General features: G+C 31.2%; 1 protein-coding gene across 3 annotated transcripts in view; it reads right to left on the bottom strand.

The window, feature by feature from the left end:
- Nucleotides 1–323: 323 nt before the first annotated feature.
- Nucleotides 324–20,337, bottom strand: part of LOC129227562 (epsin-2-like) — a 42,318-nt gene continuing 22,304 nt past the window's right edge. The window contains exons 5-9 of one of the 3 annotated variants that reach the window (XM_054862141.1): nt 19,071–19,387; nt 16,291–16,357; nt 12,128–12,226; nt 8,633–8,794; nt 324–1,399 (exon numbers count right to left, since the gene is read on the bottom strand). In XM_054862141.1, coding sequence (XP_054718116.1) covers nt 1,203–1,399; nt 8,633–8,794; nt 12,128–12,226; nt 16,291–16,357; nt 19,071–19,387 — 842 coding nt within the window. In that variant the 3' untranslated portion in view covers nt 324–1,202. The remainder of the gene's footprint in view (nt 1,400–8,632; nt 8,795–12,127; nt 12,227–16,290; nt 16,358–19,070; nt 19,388–20,337) is intronic. The other 2 variants (XM_054862142.1, XM_054862143.1) reach the window with 2 other exon arrangements.

Below are 20,337 nucleotides of genomic sequence, written 5' to 3'. Positions count from 1 at the left end.
TGTGATGTAACGAAACTTTCAGTTAGCTAATACACATTGAAAGACAAGTATAAATTATGAACAGATTTTATGGTGGACTTACCATCAAAAACATAACTACAACTTGATAGATTACATACAATTTAAAAAATGCAAGGAAAATTTGTCAAAATTGAAAAATTTATAATTTTTATAGACTTTTAACTCCATTTTAAGTACCACCCGGGTGATTGTGCCCTCCACCTCGCCGTTAGAACATGTCTATATGCATATATATATATATATATATATATATATATATATATATATATATATACACACAAACATATATAATATATGCTGTTTATAAATGTCTCATCAACGGGTTTGGGTTATTGATGCAGCATAGTAGGAAAGTGTCTGTGAGGAGGAGCAGTGCCGGATCTTCGATTTTTCAGAGTTGGTGTAAATCTTGAAACTGTTGCCCTAACCCGTCCTCCCTCAAGTTTGTATATCAAATTTCAACAAAACAAATGGAACAAGGGTGAATTTGCCACCCCCAGAGGTTACGCCCAGGGCAGCTTGCTCCCCCTAGATCTGGCGCTGGATGGGGGTTGTTGCCAGATTGTTTGGGATGGTACAGTGTTGTAGAAGGTCTCAGGACACTTGTTTGTTTTATAACATTGAGGAAAATGGGCTGCCTGTGGCTCACAGGTCAGGTTGGGCACCAATGATTTAACACATTTTAATGAAGTTTAAAAACCTTCTTCATAGACTTGAGATTTCAGTTAATGATATACAAAAAGGAGCATGTGAGTTGAAAAGGTTGGGAACCATTGTTTTAGGTGATTACAAAAATAATCTAGCTTTCTCCCTTGTAAGTTTTGCCTTTCAACAAGTATATATATACAACTTTATCAAGTCAATTAACAAAAAGTTCAAATTTGGAGTTTGGTTAAAATAAAACTTTTTTTTTTGTTAGAAAGATAAAAGATGCTACGTCCAATAACAACATTTCAATTTTACTTTAGATTCATAAAAAATTTAACATTTATAAAGAAGTCAAAATTTAAAATAGTTTGAGAACAACTGCTCTTTAGATCATAGGTTAAAAAAAAGACAATACTATTCAAACTTAAGGTGCTCATTTTATTTGTAAAATTGACGTAAGCATTTAACTAAAACCTATGATGCACTCTTAAGCAGAGACATTAGCCACTAAATAAATCTAAAATATAATAAGTTTATTTAAACGGATTTTGCGACGGTGTGGCATTTTGACTAAAGTAAGAGGCATTTGTATACATCATATTTTGCAAAGGCATGCTTGCTGACGTTGGAAGGGTATTTTCCGCTGAAGCTTGAAAAATTTGAGAGCCGTTCTGAGCTCTTAATTCATTTATGGACAAAGGCGATGGCTTTGCAGCTTGAAATGGATTGCCTAAATTTGAAACAGAGAAAATAAAATAAGAAAAGCATTAAGTTCTTGTGTAATATGAGATTTCTCAAAAGCACAATAGGTAATTAAATATTTTTTTGGGAACAATACATGAATAATTAATACTTATTCAAAGAAGCCTTTTTAAAAAGAAGAATGGAAACTTGATTTAAATTTTTTTATGTCACTTTTTTATTTTCAAGCATATATAGTTTTCATGTATGGGTCATTCTTCAAAAAGTGTAACTTTTCTGTCACATGCCTTTTACAGTAAAAACTTTGGGGAACAATTCATTTTATAATGTTTTTTTAATTTCATCAAACATACATCTATTTAAACCTGCCTAAAAATTTTTAATAACAATTTTTATTTTAATGTTTTTAGTTCACAGCATGTGAATTCTCACCTCTGTGGCATGTCACACTGGTGTAACTGTTTACGTTGCTTAATAACTTATTCAATTAAAAGTAAATGTTTATTTATTTATTATTTCTTTCACAAGTGTCTCCAATACTAATTGTTTAAGTATTTTTAATTTTGCAATATTATGTTTCAGTTTATTTTAGTAGGATAAGGAAATATGTCACACAATAAATTCTCATCTCCGTTACCCAAACATAAAATGCCATTTCTGATTAACAGTAATGACATCACATGTTATTTCCATAATACAAGGGAGCTCCTTATTTATTTTCAGCCATAAAGAAGTTGTGAGATTTTTGTTGAAAAACAAGAAGAGAGATTTTGTTTTAAATACCAAGTGTGGTTATTGAGAATTTTTACCTCCGTGAACTTGAATTTCAATGTTGTAAATTAATATAATACAAGAAGTGCACATGTTTTCACATGCTTAAGATATGCAGATTGTAACAACGAAGAAAAAATTTCTTTCCCTGAAAAATGTATATTTTAGGCCTATATTAATAGAAAATTCCTCACCACTGTGACAGACCTTATCGATGTCATTATTTCTGAGGAGAGAATAAATGATGGAGGCAAAATACATCAATTTTAGGCAGTCTACCAAAATTATAAACTACCAGTGTATTCTCAAATTTACTAATTTGGAAATCCTTATATATTATTTCTGTAGCCTTTTTTTGGTTTCTACGCCAGATTTTCCTCAATTCTTGATCGATTTCTTTGATTTACGCCTTATTTTAAAGCTTATGGTGCTGGCTACTGACGAAAAATAGACCCACGGTCTAAAAATTGTTTTTTTCAGCCGAAAAACCTGTTTTAAAGAACCAGAATGAGGTTTTCGGTTAAACTTATAACTTTAATTTGCGCTATGACCGACAGAGCTGAATAGCTTGATCGGCAGAGCGTTCTCTTCGTAACCAGGAGAATGCGTGTTCGGGCCCACGTCCGGACACTCTGCAACAAAAAAATTAGAGAAATATCGCGCATTACATGAACACTTGCTTAAGTGAATAACAACTATGAAGAAATAGAATAAATGAGAAGGAAACGCTCCTTGCTGATATGAAAACTTAAAGTGACTTTGTGCTAAATTACTTCTGAATTGTACGTTTTTTTTTTTTTTTTTTTTCGTTTTAAGCTTTGGCTCTGGTAAGAAAATTAAAGCATAATGTAAGCGAAAATATAAGTAACAAGTTTAAGATTTCAGACAACAATGGAATTGTTTTTTGTTCATAAAAAATAATAAATCGTATATTGAAATAAAGATTCTTCTAATGAGTTTTTGACTCTTTGTACAAATAAAAAAAAATACTACCTCAATTTGAAGGGTAAACTAATTTTTTTTCTTCTTTTTGTAAAAAACAAATAGCCTATCACATTTCTACTGCATTCGAAAAGCTACGCTTAAAAAAGAGCTTATTTCAAATTATTTTGTATTTTAACCGTGCTGTTAAATGATGAACACGTGCTGCCATCTATGTTATAACTCTTCAAGAAGCCTGCAGAATCAAATTGTAAAAATTTTGCAAAAATTAAAACATTTCTCTTTAATATCTAAGCTTACATATTATTCCCCTCTCGTATATTATTCCCCTCTTAAAACTTGTCAGGCTGACTAATGACGAAAAATAGACTTACGGTCGAAAAATTAAGTTTTTGGAAACGCGTCTTGCTGTTTCAAAACCTTGATGCCGCTTGAAGTTCTTATGCATATTTTTTTTTAAAGCAAAGTTCTAATACAATTTTCCAATTTTTTACGTCGCTTTTGGCAAAAAAAAAAAAAATAAATAAAATAAAAAAAATAATAATAGCCTGTGCGTTAGGGTGGAACGAAAAAAACAAAGTTTTTATTTTCGAATCGTAATAGTGCGGAAAAGTTGCGATTGGTGAAGACTTACAAAACAAAACGAAGATTTTTAAAATCGGATAATATCTTCCGATCCCGCAACGAGCCTGAATATTTGAAAAAATGGAAAATTTCGTGTTTTCTTAGTGATTTTTCAAAAATTTTGTTTTATGTTTCTTTTTAAAGCTCTAAGATGGAAAAGTTACGATTGGTGAAACCTTCAGAAATTAAAAAAAAATTTGAAATCGAATAATACCTTCTGATCCAGAACCAAGCCTAAAAAACCGAAAAAGTTGAGAATTTCAGGATTTTTCCGAATTTTTAACATTTTTGGATGAATGTACTTTTTCAGGCTACAGAACGGAGAAGTTACGTTTAGTGAAGACTTCAAAGTGAAAAAAAAATATCTTTTTGAAATAAAACAATATCTTCCGATCGCGCAACGAACCTACACGTTTGAAAAAATGTAAACTTTAAGCCCTTTTTTCAGCTTTTTTTTTTCTTTTAGTATAACGATCCTCATAAGTTCGGTATGAAATACTAATGGAAGAACGTTTGTTTATAAAACAAATGTGATATTTCAGTACTAGAGCCTGCCTGTAAATTGTTTACATGGCCCTTTAATCCCGCGATACTTATATTTGTTTATGCCGCTTAGTACAGTGTATGCATCTAATACGCCCCATTAGAGAAATAAAGAACCGCAAAAATTTCACAGACGATGCCATTCATGGTTACTGAACAATTCAAATCTGTCGATACTTACCTGACAATCTAAAACAAGCTGTTTGTGCTGTCATTGAAAGAAACTCTTTCTTTGCGCATCCCGAAAACTTATTAATGGCAATGGTGTTTAATGAAAGGGGGCACATAAGAGAACTAGCATTTAAAAACGTCTTAAAAGCCAGAGAATCTGTTTCTAAAGTCAAAAGCATTAGAAACTTTGCAATTCCATCTCTAAATTTCGAAGCAGAAGGTTACACAGAGATTATTAATTGGAACACGACAAGGCTATCTTCTCCACCTTTTCTTCGAAAAGTTCCTAACAAAGACATTGAAATTTTTATTGTAACAGGCACTATACCCGACTGGGATATAAAACTATTCCTCTGCCATACGCAAGCTGTCGAAAGATGTGTGAAGCTAATGACGGAAGCTTCACTCAAAGTGTGTGGATTTAAATCAAAAGATGGGTACATAAGAGCAACATTGAAATCCAGATCAATTATGCCCGAATTTTCCAAAAAATCTGATTATAAATTAGCTTCAACAACTAACACTTAAAACAATAAGACTTGTGTACTGGATTGTAAATTTGGTAAATATTTTATAACTTTTTATTATTTGAAAATGTTTCATTGTTGTAAAGAATGGTAGTTTTGCTTGTTTCGAATATACCTTAAAAGTCAAGAAATAAATTAATGTTTATGTGTAATATAGGGTTTTTTTTAAAGGCTTTTCCCTGTAACACCGGGGAAAAAACAACAAGAACAATTTTATTTTTAATCACTAAGAAAAGATGAAATTCTCAATTTTTTTACTTTTCATGCTTGTTTCTGGATCAGAAGGTATTATTTAATTTCAATATGTTTTTTTAAATTTCTGAAGGCTTCACCATCGTAACTTTTCCGTCTTAGAGTATTAAAAAGAAACGTTGGAGCAACAATTTTAAAAAATCTCTAAGAACACATGAAATTTTCCATTTTTTTTTCAAATTTTTAGGCTCGTTGCGGGATCGGAAGATATTTAAAATTTTTTGTTTTGTTTTGTAAGTCTTCACCAATCGCAACTTTTCTGCACTATTACAATTCGAAAATAAAAACTTTGTTTTTTTTCGTTCCACCCTAGTAAACAACTTGTTTTAGATTCTCAGGTAAATATCGACAGGTTTGAATTGTTCTGTAAACATGAATGGCACCTTCTGTGAAATTTTTGCGGTTCTTTATTTCGCTAATGGGGCGTATTAGATGCATACACTGAAGCGGCATAAACAAATATGAGTATCGCGGGATTAAAGGGCCATGTGGACAATTTACAGGCAGGCTCTAGTACTAAAATATCACATTTGTTTTATAAACAAACGTTCTTCTATTAGTATTTTATACCGAACTTATGGGGATCGTTAAACTAAAAGAAAAAAAAACTGAAAAAAAGGCTTAAAGTTTACATTTTTTCAAACGTGTAGGTTCGTTGCGCGATCGGAAGATATTGTTTTATTTCAAAAAGATATTTTTTTTTCACTTTGAAGTCTTCATTAAACGTAACTTCTCCGTTCTGTAGCCTGAAAAAGTACATTCATCCAAAAATGTTAAAAATTCGGAAAAATCCTGAAATTCTCAACTTTTTCGATTTTTTAGGCTTGGTTCTGGATCAGAAGGTATTATTCGATTTCAAATTTTTTTTTAATTTCTGAAGGTTTCACCAATCGTAACTTTTTCATCTTAGTGCTTTAAAAAGAAACATAAAACAAAATTTTTGAAAAATCACTAAGAAAACACGAAATTTTCCATTTTTTCAAATATTCAGGCTCGTTGCGGGATCGGAAGATATTATCCGATTTTAAAAATCTTTGTTTTGTTTTGTAAGTCTTCACCAATCGCAACTTTTCCGCACTATTACGATTCGAAAATAAAAACTTCGTTTTTTTCGTTCCACCCTACTGTGCGTGCGTGCATGTGTGTGTGTGTGTTTGTATTTTAATAAAGCTTAAAAGCACTGAACTTTGTTGTTCGGTTAAATTGATAAGTTTTTTTCGGTAGAGCGTTCGGCAATAAACTATTTGAACTTCGAGCAAGCTTGGGTTATCAGACAAAATCCGTAATATTGATGTAAATATCAAATTTACATTAATATTACGCATTATATGCACTCATAACATACACACGTAATAAAATAAATGCAGTGAGAATGCTACTTGGTGTTTCGACTCCTTTATGCACTCTACAGTTATCATTCGGATAAGTTGACTGTTAATTGAAGGGTGATCTGCCTTTTTTTTTTAAGTTTTAACTACATCCAGACCACTCAGCATAATGTAAGCATAAAAAAATATTAGATTTACCTCAAGGAAATCCTTTTTCTGCAGAAAAACATTTTCATTGCATGCTGAAATGTAGATGTTTCTAATAGCAGTGTTCGACCTTTTGTACAAATGAAAAAATACTACGCCAAATTAAAACTACGAGTTTCACCCAGTAAACCTTTATTTTTTTTTATTCGCGCGAATACGATATAAAACATTAAAATTATTATCAACTTCATTAGTAAGAAATCATTTTCTACTCCTCTGCTTTCTGCTGAAAAAAAAAACATTTTGTCTACGTTCGAAAAACGACACTTAAAAAACGGACTCAGTTCAACTGGTTTTGGTTTTGAATTTTAAGTGTTCGATTAAAAGAAAAACATGTGCGGGAATTTAAGCCGCAACGGTTAAAGCAACCTTCTATGCGAAATAGTTCATTATTCAAAGGTAAAAACACTTATTTTCAATCTAATTTATTACTTCTCTAGAGTGTTTGTTTCAATCGCTACGTGAGATCTTCGTCATTCTTTAATCAAATTCCATGCTTTACGAATAATTTTAAATCGTATCATGCTGGTTAATGACAAAACATAGAAGCATGATCTTATTTATTTTTTTTTCAGCAAAAAGCTTTTTTGCGTTTTTTACTACGCATTCCTTCAATGAATAGCTTTCGAAAAAGAAGACGCAGTTGCTGGGTTTGTCGGGGTGTCGGGCTGTTAATCAGAATGGCGCCAATTCTAATCCGTGCCAATAAATATCTCTTTAATGTTCCTTTTTTTCCCGTCAGATGATCACATGGGCAGGACTGTATTTGCCACAACGTGTTTTTTCACATGCACAATTATTGCTTTTTCACGAGTCACTACGTATAACGTTGTATTTAACGAGGTTTTGTTGCTGATGTCTTTAAATTACATGCCTTCTCTTCTGCGCTTACTTTTTTCGGTTCTTCTTCATAATGTTCTTCCTTTGAAATTTTTAAAGAGCGAAATGCCTTATGAAACGATTCGAAGCACAGTGCGGAGTTCCGCACGGGTCGACTAGTCTATCAATATTATACTATTTTTAACACAAATTTGAACTGAAAGGGTAACTAAAATGTAAGCCGTACTTTAATTAAGAGAGCCTAGTATTAGATTCACACTGTTCATTAAAGTAGCTCATTGCACAATTAACAAAATTACTTCCTTGATATTAAATTGGCCTCTATTTTCAAACACTAAGGTTTTTTTTTTAATTTTTAATTTCCGTGAACAAGGTATTTATATATTTTATTTATGAGTAAAATAATTGGAACTTAGCTGGGCCATGGTTATTTCTAGTAGCTAACTCTTTCATGCAAGAATAAAAAAAAGAAAACAAAAGGTAATGAAGTTGAAAAATATTTTTGTTCAGAAGTTACACATCTTGGAGAATTACCTGTATACATCTTGAAGTTTTCCACAGTGCAAACCAAAATAAATACTTGAACAGGTTTACTAAAATAGCTCACTGAAGTTTACACAAAAGGAGTATGAGCTGTTCACTTAAATTAATGACTTTTCTTGGAACTGGGAATTGAAAATCTTAAATCTAATGAGAAACACTTAAAATAGGATCAACTATGATCACATAACTTATACAAGAAAATGTTACGTATCATACAATTTAAATACATTTAATAAGAAATAGAGACATTTAATTAATCTTGTCAGTTGATTTTACAAGTATCATTTTGGAATTTGTTACTAACAGGGGGAAAATAAATGCTCTTCACAATTTCTTGAATTGATATTGAAATTATTTTGTCATCAATCTAGTGTGCTTGTACAACTTTTACTTAGAAATTTTACTGATAATATAATAAAAAAAGTAAAGAAATAAATTTTTCAAGGGATTAAAAATACACGTAACCATACACACATTTCTATTCAAGGAACCAAAAACTTAAAAAAAGCATACCAAGTGTTCTAGTTCTGCTGGCTGCCACATCAAAATTTATCAAACTGGAATCTGTACTCAAAAACGTATCTATGGAACTTGAATTTTCTTGGGAAGCCGGACGAGTACATGTATCAGCAGAAATAGACTTTTTCATTCCCATCATATCAAAGGCATTTGATTCTAAAAAAAAAAAAAAAAAAAATTTAACTTACTGATTGATTTTTATTCACTGAAAAAAAAATCTTTCTTGTTATAAAATCAATTCAAATTATGAGCATTAATGCTCTTATTGCTAAACTACAAGAGAATATATATATTTCGTGTTATGCATGTGTTGCACCTCCAGTCATGCACGAAGTAAATGTAAAATAACAAAATAACAACAAATTGAAAAAAATTGAACAAGGTGTGCAAGAACAAATGCAAAACCGACAAATTTAACCACAACTACATTTAAGCAGTAAAAATTAACTGGGTGGTCACTGGAGGTGGAACACGTGCATAACACCAAATATTTAAAATACATTTAATGCTTTAGCCGCAATTAGGCACTGGTTAAGTGTAGAATATATTATTTTTCATATTCCCCTGATATATATATATATATATATATATATATATATATATATATATATATATATATATATATATATATATATATGTACATATATGTATATATATATATATATATATATATATGTATATACTAACACACAGTTGAACTTGGTTAATACAAAATGCCAAAAATTCATGCATTTGTTCGTATTAACCATTATTCGTAAAAACTGAATAAATAAAATGGGGAAAAATAAAAATGCATATGTAAATTTAAATCAGAATTGCTTTGCAACTTATTTACAGTGTCTATGTCTTCACAAATTGATAGTGCTTTTCTTTTTACGCTCGCCATCTTTAGCTTTTAATGGGCTACCTAATAAAGCAACATTCAGCTTATCAGAAATGTTGGACTGCCAGTCAAGATTGATACTACGGATTTTTTTCTTGCATGAACCAGAAAAAGCTAAGCTTATTTACAGTATGAAATAACATGCTTTATCGATATTCTACAAGAGACTAAATAGAAGGGTTAGAAATAGTGGGACAGTAATTTTGTCTAAAATTTATTTAGCGACAACTGAAAAACCAATTCAAAGAAAAATGATAATGGGAGAATGGGTGGTAATACCCAAATGAACAGATAAGGTGGTTTTATCCCCAAGCAGACTGACCTGTCCACAGGTAAATAGGTGTCATGAGCTTTAACTCTTTCAGAATAGTTGAGGCCTTGACTATCCATAATAGCTCAATGCAGCCGAGAACATTCCACCCCCTAGAGAGCTAACAATTATGAACTTGGAGTGCGTTCCAAGATTACAGGAAGAAGCAGGCAATATAAAGGACAATTGGGGCATAATGCCTGCATTGACAGCAGTTTCACTTTTGCTTAAAATTTTTGGTGCCAACTGGAAAAGGTAGAATAGCTGTCACTACTTAATGTTGATGACTAAAATAAAAGGGTTGGAAGTTACTCATAGGATTAAGGAATACATGGAGAGCTTTCTAAAGTGACACAAAATTGCTGAAAAAGAAACTTGCAGCACTCAATCAGGATTTTTCCCCGGAAGAGGTCAGAAGTTTTGTTTGTCTTGGCCGAAACTTTCATTTTAATCTATGTAATATCCGTGACATTTTTAATGTAATTAAATAGTAAACCAAACTAAATTTACAAAGAGTTTATTTTAACATTAAAATAACTCATCAATGTTGATTGGTTAAGTTGTTGGTTACTAGAAGTAACTCTCTTTTCCAAAATAATAAGAGCTTTAAATTCTGCGCCTGTTGTACCTTGTGAATGATAGTTGAATACTGACAAATTTTCTAAAGGTTTTCGATTGTTTCCGTCTTGCTGGGTGGAGTTTGATTCATATACTCGGCATCGCTATCCTCAGGCTAACTGCTCTGCTTTTCTTTTAAAATTCAAAAGTCAAAGCTTTTATAGTTGTTTGAGAGCAGATTGAGATGTTGTTATCAATAATCAAGAATGTTCAAGAAAAACGTCTACACTAGGTAGAGTTACAGCAAGAAGTATGCTTTGAATGACCAGCAGTGAGGAACGAAATTTCAAGCAGGGCCAGGATCCCAAGAACTGAATATTCCCAAACAGTTGAAATGAGCCACATAGAGAGCTACTCTCCCTTATTGAAAACTCGGGGACGATTGCACTGTAAAAGTCTTTGTCCCACAAAGGAAATTTTTTCACTGCATCGGGAATCTAGTTTAAAATTCTGCATACTGCCTTTCATAAGAAAGGAGAATTCTACAGGGTTCGTACTCAGTTTCAGAAATAAAATAAAGGAGTTTTGGAGGAGTTTTGAAGGAGTAAAATGAGATTTTGAAGGAGTACTAATGGAGTGTCATTAAACGGTGTCACACTTTTTTTTCAATATATTTGACCATCAGCACCCTTTATCACAAAGTGTCACACTTCACCCCAAACTTCTCCTCTTGTCATATTTTTTACAAACATATTGTTACACTAACTGTGTAATGTTACTTTTTGTCACCCTCTCTCTTCCCCTTGTCACAATTTCATGAGCCCGTCTCCTCCTCAAAGCGTGACATCACTTGTGGATGACACTTTTTACAATATCATGACTGCAATTAACTAAACAATTGTTTTTTTTAACGCAATCACTTAGTGTAGTACATTTACTTATGTAGTTTTAAATATTTAAAAAATAATTAGACAACTTGCCTTTTGCTGCTGAGAGTGTGGTGGAGGAAAAAACAATAATCCTAAAACTTGAAAAAATAGCCAAGCACCATTTAAGCATGTTTTACTTCACTTATGAAATGTCTTAGTCTTCTAATAAAATTTTCACCTTCAACTTTTATGAATTAACTATGATCAATTTGTAAATCGAAAAAAATAAATGCATGAAATTACTACATTAAAATCACCTTAGTGACGAAGTTAGTTGTCAATCGAAGTATTTTAAGTTTCTGATATAGAGGAAGATTATGAAGTCATGAACTAAAAAAGAAGGAGTTTTGAAGGAGTTAAAACCAAAATGAAGGAGTTTGAAGGGCCCTTCAAAAATTTTTCATAAATGAAGGAGTATTGGAGGAGTTTTGAAGGAGCGTACGAACCCTGATTTTAGAAAACAATTTTTAAATGACTAGTTAGCCAGGGTAGAATTAAATTTAGTGACAAGTAAAGGAGGGTCAAAAACCTTGTCGGGACCAAAGGAAAACGATTTTAACGGAGTGGCCACTTATCTGGTTAAATACTTATTAAGGTTTTATTGTATACCAAACACTATAAGTTTACCACTAAAGTAGTGCATTACAAGTGGTCAATGTACACTGTTCCATTTGGAAAAAATTTGTTAAATGATTTCAATTTTTGTTTATATTAAATGACACTTTGACATTTTCCAACTAAACTGCAAGGATTTTGTGAGAGAAAATGGCATGAAAAACATTTTTTTTTAAATGTATAAGTACTCTTACCTAATACATTATTATGAGTTGGTGAAAATCCAGTACCACAGTTATTCACATCATCTGTTGAATTCATTAAAGAGTTATTGCTCCATGGATCATTTCTAACTAAAATATGCAAAAAAAAAAAAAAAAAAAAAAAAATCTTAATAAATGAATATAACGTACTGCCAACCAGTGATGCTCCCATCAATTTTTCTGAGGGTATACTCCCAGGAATCCATTATGCACAATACATGTATGCGATTATAAGGCATTCAAAAGGCGTTGATTTAATAAGTGTTAAGAAATATGAAGAAATAAGATTACTTAAGGGAAAATGTGGTCAACATTGATGCATTACTTTTGCCTTAGGAAAATTTAAAAATGCAATGATAGAACCTGAATTATAAAGGAAAGCTTATGAAGCTTAAGGGTATATGCTATAATTCTAAACAATGTTTTGAGAGTTATGAGAACACCATCGCTGCTAGCTATACAAAATTAAGTGTACAGGCTTCGCTCTTATAACATGGTACTTCTACAACACAGTTTCGATATTACACGGTACCAAATTAGCGATTATTATAACACAGTTTTGATATTACCCAGAACAAAACTTGATTTTAAATACTACTCCGTTTTGATGCAACACAAATTTTAAAAGAAGGAATTTCGTTTTTGTTCAACATACTGTTAAAAAATGTATGATAATCATTGTAATAAGTGTTTACTCTGTTTTTATGAAACTTTTACGAAAAATTGTCTGTCTTTGGCTCTTCCTTGTATAACATTAACTTTTGACTTATAAATACATACTTTGATTTTTTTCCATCAGTGTTCTAAGAGCAAAAACATTATTTTGTTTCCAATGCATTGTACAAAAATAACATTAGGATTAAACATATGCTAAATTTGGCAAACGATAAATAAAATAATGCTATTTATTTTATTTTATATTTTGTTTTGTTGTTGCTCAGACAAACTTTATGTGCATAACAGTTTTCATTTGACGTATGTAAAATAATTAAGTTTTATTATTTATAACTTATTTTTTAATCAGGGGCTCTTTGTATGTTATGGTAGCCAGTTTTCGTTTGTATTTTCTATTGAGCCGAAATTTCAGCAATTATAAAATTTGCACCTAATGACTTGGTTTCGATACAACACGGAACATGGTTTCGATGCAACACGGTACACATCGACATGATTTATGATATGTACATGATTAATTAGGTTAAAAAATAAGTAAAAAATGAATTTATAAAAAAGTCTCGTACAACACGGTTTCAATATTACACGGAACCAATTAACCGTGTTACACGAGGGATACCTGTATATCAAGCTATACATAAAAATTTATCTTTCAACAAATTTAAAATATTTTAAAAACATGACTGCTAGACCTGAAAAGTCAAATTTTTAGTTAGCAACCAAATTTTTTGTAGATAACCTCTAATCTGGTGGAAAACATGTCATTTTGAGTTTCCAGTACACAGTGAGTAGCAGAACAAAGTAAAGGAGTATATGAAACAAAATTAATGCATTACTTATCCATAAACTAGCTATTTTGTTAAGCACTTCTTTTTCTCTTGTCACTAGCCCTGTCTTCATTGTAAACACTAATAAACTATTTGGAAACTTGGAATTTATAGTATTTTTTTGGCAAATAACATTTTTGTGCTTAACAAATATCTATAGTAAGCTTTTCCCCTTAAATTACCCTGACATTGTCATCAATTGGCAATTTTGGAACTATTTTTTTTCCTTCGCCGAACTTTGAGAACCTTTACTCTCGAAAGGCAACCAGAACCACGTAAGTAATCAACTAACTAATATTTTCCAATGGTTTCATGACTGTTCTGGGGAAATATCAAGTCCAGTCGTTTTTAAATTAGTGTTTTGAAATCAGCACTTTAATTACAAGCACCTTGTATAACACACATAAAAATAAATTTTAAGTCTTAATAACAAAAATGAAAGCATTACAGTAGAACACAACATAAAGACTGAAATACGAATCTGAAAAACAATTTCACAATACCAGATTTCCAATTCTTGTTGAAAATTGAACAGAACCCATTCTGATCATCAAAAAAGATTTTTTCCCCCGAATTATATATTTTTAGAACTATATTAATAATAAAGCTATGATATTACATAGTTCTAATGACTCACATGATAGCCAAAATTTTATGAAAGGTTAAAAATAATCCCTGCATTTGAGTAACTCAACATTTCCAGATTTTTGTCCAATCTTTTCAAGAACAATCAAGTTCCTTAATTTTTGTAAAATCTTCATAAATCATACCTTTGATAAGACTGGTAAAATTTAAGTTAATTTTTATGACTGGTGCTTGAACTACCTTGGATACTTTGGATTGAAATTTTCAAATGGATGAGACAACAGTGCAAGTGCTATATCTGAATGGAAGGTACAATATAATGAGGGTTGAAAATAACTATCAATACAAAGTAATTAATGCATGTAACTATCAATCTCCTCAAAAACAACATTGTTGTAAAATTTTTCCCCGTCAAGAAAACCTTACACTCCTGTCCGCAGAAAAGAAGGCCTTCACCCGAAACCTCAAAAGCCTTAAAAAGTTATAATATGTGGATTGCCTGCCAAGTTACCACTCTCCCTGTTTTCCTTTTTCAGCACACCTACTTTTGCTGGAACCTGCCGCCAATGTCAACTTCTCAGAAGTATGAATAGATCTTTTAAATTATTTTCAATGCTGTTTGGCTGGAAGCGCTTTTTGCTCACCAAGCAACCACCTCACTTTACAAAACTTTCTGTGATGTTATAAGTGTTTCACTTTTTTTGTAATTCAGCAAATTTTTGCAGTTTGATATCGTTATTTTAAACCCTAATAAGTTCTTGTTATACAACTCATATGAAAAATGGTCTCACTTAGGCAAAACTAACATCAATTTGATGAGAAACTCCAATAAGTTTGTTTTAACTAGTAAACTTGTATTAGAAATAATTTGATAGCACTAATTGTTACCTATTAACCCATTCATGCTGTTTGGTACAAAAATATACCAACCGGGAAAAAATTATAATTCCTCCTTACATGATGCTATCACCCCAACAGCTGTGCATTTTACATAGTAAATAATCACAGAAAGGGAAAAAAATGTGTTTACTGTATCTTTGTTAAAAACGGACGTATTAGTAGGCTTAAAAATTGAATAAATCATAACTCCAACAGCATTCCTCTTCCGTCAAAAAGTAAAATGCAAGTTTTGCATGTATTTTAGTAATTTCAAAAAGGTTTTAAAATTGTACCATAATTGTAACAGTGTACTTGATTCAGATATACTTTTAAAAAGTTGTTTTTTATCTTTGTTTCGTGTTATAAATTCCCTTTTACATTCAATGGTAGAAAATTGCACCAACCGGCGAATATGTAGTCACCGTCTTGCTTCAGGCAAAATGAAGTGTTTGATCTATAATTTGTACAAATAATTGATATTTTAAAAAGATTTTAAGTATTTTATAGTACTGTTGTTAATTTATTATGGACGTCATGGACGCAAAAAGCTGATAAGAGGAAATTCGATTTGATTTGAATATAAGCTGTGGGTATTACAAAATGAACACATTTCTTTTTTCTTTTGAAATAAATGAAATTGTAATTAGAAAACTCTTTTATGTAAGTGTAAGTAATATTTTACGATTATAAATATTTATAATCGATAATCAATGCAATTACTGCAATCAAACAATAAATCTAAAATTTGCAAAAAAAAAAAAAAGTGCTTAGACCATACAAACGCCAATTGGTAGAAAAAATCTACCATAAAAATAAAAATAGAAAATTTAACGGGAAAAATTAAATTTGTATATGATGCACTTATTAGATATAAAATAAATAAAAAATAATAAAATTATCATAGTTTATTGTTTTTTTCGAAACCGGCATTAATGGGTTAATTTTCAAATACTTTTTACTCTCTCAGCCCAAAATAATAAGGTTAAGCAATGAAAAATAGGCAGTAGTTCTGAAAAATACACAGAAAAATAAATAAATATATTGAACAATATTCATACATTAGAAAATAAGATTTAAATATATCCTTTTTTCGGGGGGGGGGGGGGAGTTCACGGAAATGGTACGTTTTTAGAAGAGGGTCCATGGACTTTGTGAACCTCTGTTCTACAGCGTGAGTAAACAACTTACCAATATTTTTGTTTCTTTCAGGGATCACTGTGCTAGGATTCCAAATGTTGTCAGTTGAATTAGAGTTCTGTAAATAAAAGAGTAAACATAACTAATGAAACAATATGAACAAATTATATTTAATTAATGAAATTATTATAGCATTTTCAATAACTAAACACACACACATTGGGAAGGGGGGGGGGGCGACTTTTTTCGTTTAAAGAAAATTTGGCTCTCACAAGAAAAAAGATATAAATTCCCTATATATTTAAAATCTTCAACTTTTTGAAGCATTTTTAAGTTTTTTAAAGTATTGTATTTTTCTGTAAATTATCCACGCTGGCGTATAATCTGCAGGTCCTAAAATCAGCTTGAAGAAAAAAAATTCTTTGTATAATCCACGGTGGATAACATGATGTAAAAAAAAAATGAAGTTCGGATTCAACATACAATTTTAGCAACTAAATTAAAAATGTGAAGAAGTAATAACTTTTGACGCATAATCAAAATTAATCTAAAAAGTAATGATTTCTTCTTGAAATCATTTGATTATGTATGCTAATTACTCAAAGAATCAAGACAAAAGAGCTAATGGTCCAATCTCATGCAAATGAAGAATTTCTTCTTGAACTGTATGGTTGAATTGCATAAGAAAAACATTTAAGCTATGTAAAATAAACAACCTACAGGGAACCAGTGTTAAGGAAAATAAAGAGCACAGTTAATCCACAGCAGCATATAATCCACAGATTATACATAGGAAAATAAGGTAATATGTTGTTTGGCAATTAGATAACTTAAATTATAACTTGTTTCTACAAGTTTCACTGATGATACATTAATTATCAATTAATAATTTAAAAGATTATACTCAGATAATGTACAGTAAATAGATTATGCTAAGGAGGGAGGAGCCTGTCAAAGGCATAATGCACAAACAAGTTCAAAAACATCATTAAGTACTTCAGGTTTTAGAATATTTTGTGAGCCACTTAGGTGTAAATTACAGAGAGCACACACTAAAACAAATACATTTGCCTTCTTTTGCTGCATACATTTTTTCATTATGGGATGCTGTTCAAATACACATAAGAACCTAATTAACTCAATTATCATATTTTCCCCATGGTTGGTTCAATGTTACTGGTCTGTGTAATAAAACTCAGCAACTGTACACATATGAACTGAAATCCTCCGAAGTTGACTTCTTTTGCATTATTTTATCACATCATATTCATTTAAATTGAACGAGATCCCATTTCATTTTCTCCCTACATATTATTTCAAGTCATCTATGATTATTGTTTGGTTTCCTTTCTATCTAAAGAATTTAGCACCTAAGTTTTTTGTGATCACAAATGGGTGGAAGTAAGAAGATAGCTTATTAACTTTTATGGTTATTAATATTAATTGATTACCATATGCTAAAATCAGGTTCTTAAAGGTTATTTCTTTTTGAAAAAGACAACAAGTTTGGATAGAAACCACATAATCCTTTGTGGCAGATGCAGATCAAAATGGCTATTCTAACAGCAAGTTGTAGATTAATTCAACTGTTGGATCAACATTGAAGCTTTCCATTTTTCAACTAATTTGACATAGCTATAAATAAAATATAATTTAACATATGTCAGTTACTTTTCCATGTAGTTAAGCAGCCTTGTTTTTGGCAGTGTATAACTTTTAAAAACTTTTTTTTTTTCAATTTAACTTAATCTTATCATGTATGGAGCATGAATACACATAAACTTTACGATAATAAGCTTACAAAAAAAAAAAAAAAAGACTTGTAGAAGCAGAATTGTTTGAGAATAACAAACAAATAAAAAATGGTACAAAATTAGGAATCAGGATACAAGAAAACATATCAGAAAGATTAAATTTCTAGAATTGATTTAAACCCATAAATCTAAAAGATTGACACATGCTTAAAACAGAAATCTTTTCAAAAGTGCAAATAATAATACTGCTGCGGGCAGGTAAACGGCAGTATTTGCAGAAGTGACTTCTTGAGGTATTTGAGAAAATGTGTTTTGTATACAATACTAACAATAGGGAAATGTTGGAATTAGACGTTATTTTCGAGCTTTGTTTTTAGCATAAACCAAATAAGGAAGCTTGTACAATTATTCCAAAGTACAATGGATGAAAAAATGCAAAGAAAAAAAAGAAAAATGGGAGGTTACTGCCCTTTACTTGCTCACGGTAAAATACTGATGTCATTTTTTTAAAGTTCAGGCGTTTTTTTCTTTCTTCAAAAAATAAACAAATGAAGAGCAAAGTCTTCATACTAGGAACTTTTTCAAGAAAGAGTGCTAATATTATGCTGAGTCTCAGGGGTGCCCACAGGGGGGATTATGGCGCAAGTTGCGCCATCACAATTGGGGGGGGGGATTTAAATTTTTTTTCAAATTTATTTATTTAAATTCATTTATTGATATATTTTTAAATTGCATTATTTATTTTACTTTATTTTATTCGTTCATATTTTATTTCATTTTTTTATTAGTTGCTGTGTGTGTATATGTTATTGCTGTAGTACAGAACTTTCTAATAAAATAATAATAATAATTAAAAACAAATAAATAAATTAAAAAACAAATAACAAAAATAAAAAAATTTTAAAAATAATTTAATTAAAATATTTTAAAAAATAAATCAAATAAAAAAGAAAGCTAAAAATAACAAAATAAAAAAGAGAAAGAGGGTAGAGATGTTTTTTGGGGGGGGGGGGAATTTGCGCCATTGAACTTGGGGGGGGGGATGGGCACCCCTGCTGAGCCTGATGCATTCATTACCTTTGATTGAGTAAGAGGCAAACCCCACGGATCCATCATCGCATTCTGAGAGTTTTGATTTATATTTAAGCTTAGGCCAAGCAAATCCTCCATGGCTGATGCAGACGGAGGCTCGTCTTCAGCTCCATCCGGCTTGTGTTTCTTGAATTCTTCTTCGCTTTCAGATAAAGCCATCTGCAGGCGCAAGTCATCGTTTCTTTTCAGTCTCTCTACTTGGTCGGCTTCTTCCTTACTCATGGCCAATGCCAACTGAAGTTGCAGCTCTTCTTCGCCAGCAGTTTGTGGACGTGCATGTTCAAGTTCTGACAGAGAAAGAGCTGTAAAATTTATTTAAAAGGAGCTAAGTATGACTACTTTTACTACAAGTGATTGTTAGTTTAGTTGAGGTGCTAACTGTATTTCAACCAGCCTAAATTTTTCTTGCACAGAGGGAGGAGTATCAAGTAAGAGACTCAGTTTTAAGAAAAACTTTGCAATTTAGTAGTGTTCAGATATTAACTGAAAAACAATTTTTTTTCCAGATCTCATTTGGAAGAAAATGTTGAAGTTATGAATAATGTTAGTTATGAATAGTTTTTCTTATTGGTAACACTGACAGCATGGTTATGACATCTATAGACTGCAATTTTGTCTTTGTTATGGACTCATCAGTATGGAATCTTTACTAATAATAAAGCTCAAAGTCTCTCTGTGTGGATGTCTGTGACGCTCATAGCGTCTAGACCGTTTGGCTGATTTTCATGAAATTTAGCACAAAGTTAGTTTGTAGCATGAGGGTGTGCACCTCGAAGCAATTTTTCGAAAATTCGATTTTGTTCTTTTTCTATTTCAATTTCTAGAACGCTTTCCGGAGCAAAATTATCATAAGATGGACAAGTAAATTAAGAAATTATCATGACATGGAATGGAAGAACGAATGAACATAGCCAATTGGCAAGAAATTCGTCATCCATTATTTGTAAATACACAGGCGAACTGAATGCCCTTTTAATTTTCAACTATGGGCAAAGCAGTGCAGGTACCACTAGTATTCAATAACTGAACTGGGGGTGCAGATGTTCTCTGAGGTTGAGATTACAGACAAGCAGGTAGCTAAAATTAATCTATACCACCAACGAGAGTCTGCAAGCAGTGGTGCAGTTCAACTCTTAAATTGAAGGTGAAAGTTTAGATAATATGGGGTTACTGCTAATAAGGGCAGTAACTTACTGCTTAGTTTTTATCATACTTGATAAGTCGCTGGTTGCTGGGACAAGCTTTTTAATAG

Source organism: Uloborus diversus, chromosome 8, assembly GCF_026930045.1.
Source record: "Uloborus diversus isolate 005 chromosome 8, Udiv.v.3.1, whole genome shotgun sequence".
In the NCBI taxonomy this organism is placed as follows: Eukaryota; Metazoa; Arthropoda; class Arachnida; order Araneae; family Uloboridae; genus Uloborus; species Uloborus diversus.
Note: the sequence above shows the minus strand (reverse complement) of the source record. Positions and strands in the feature narration are given on the sequence as shown.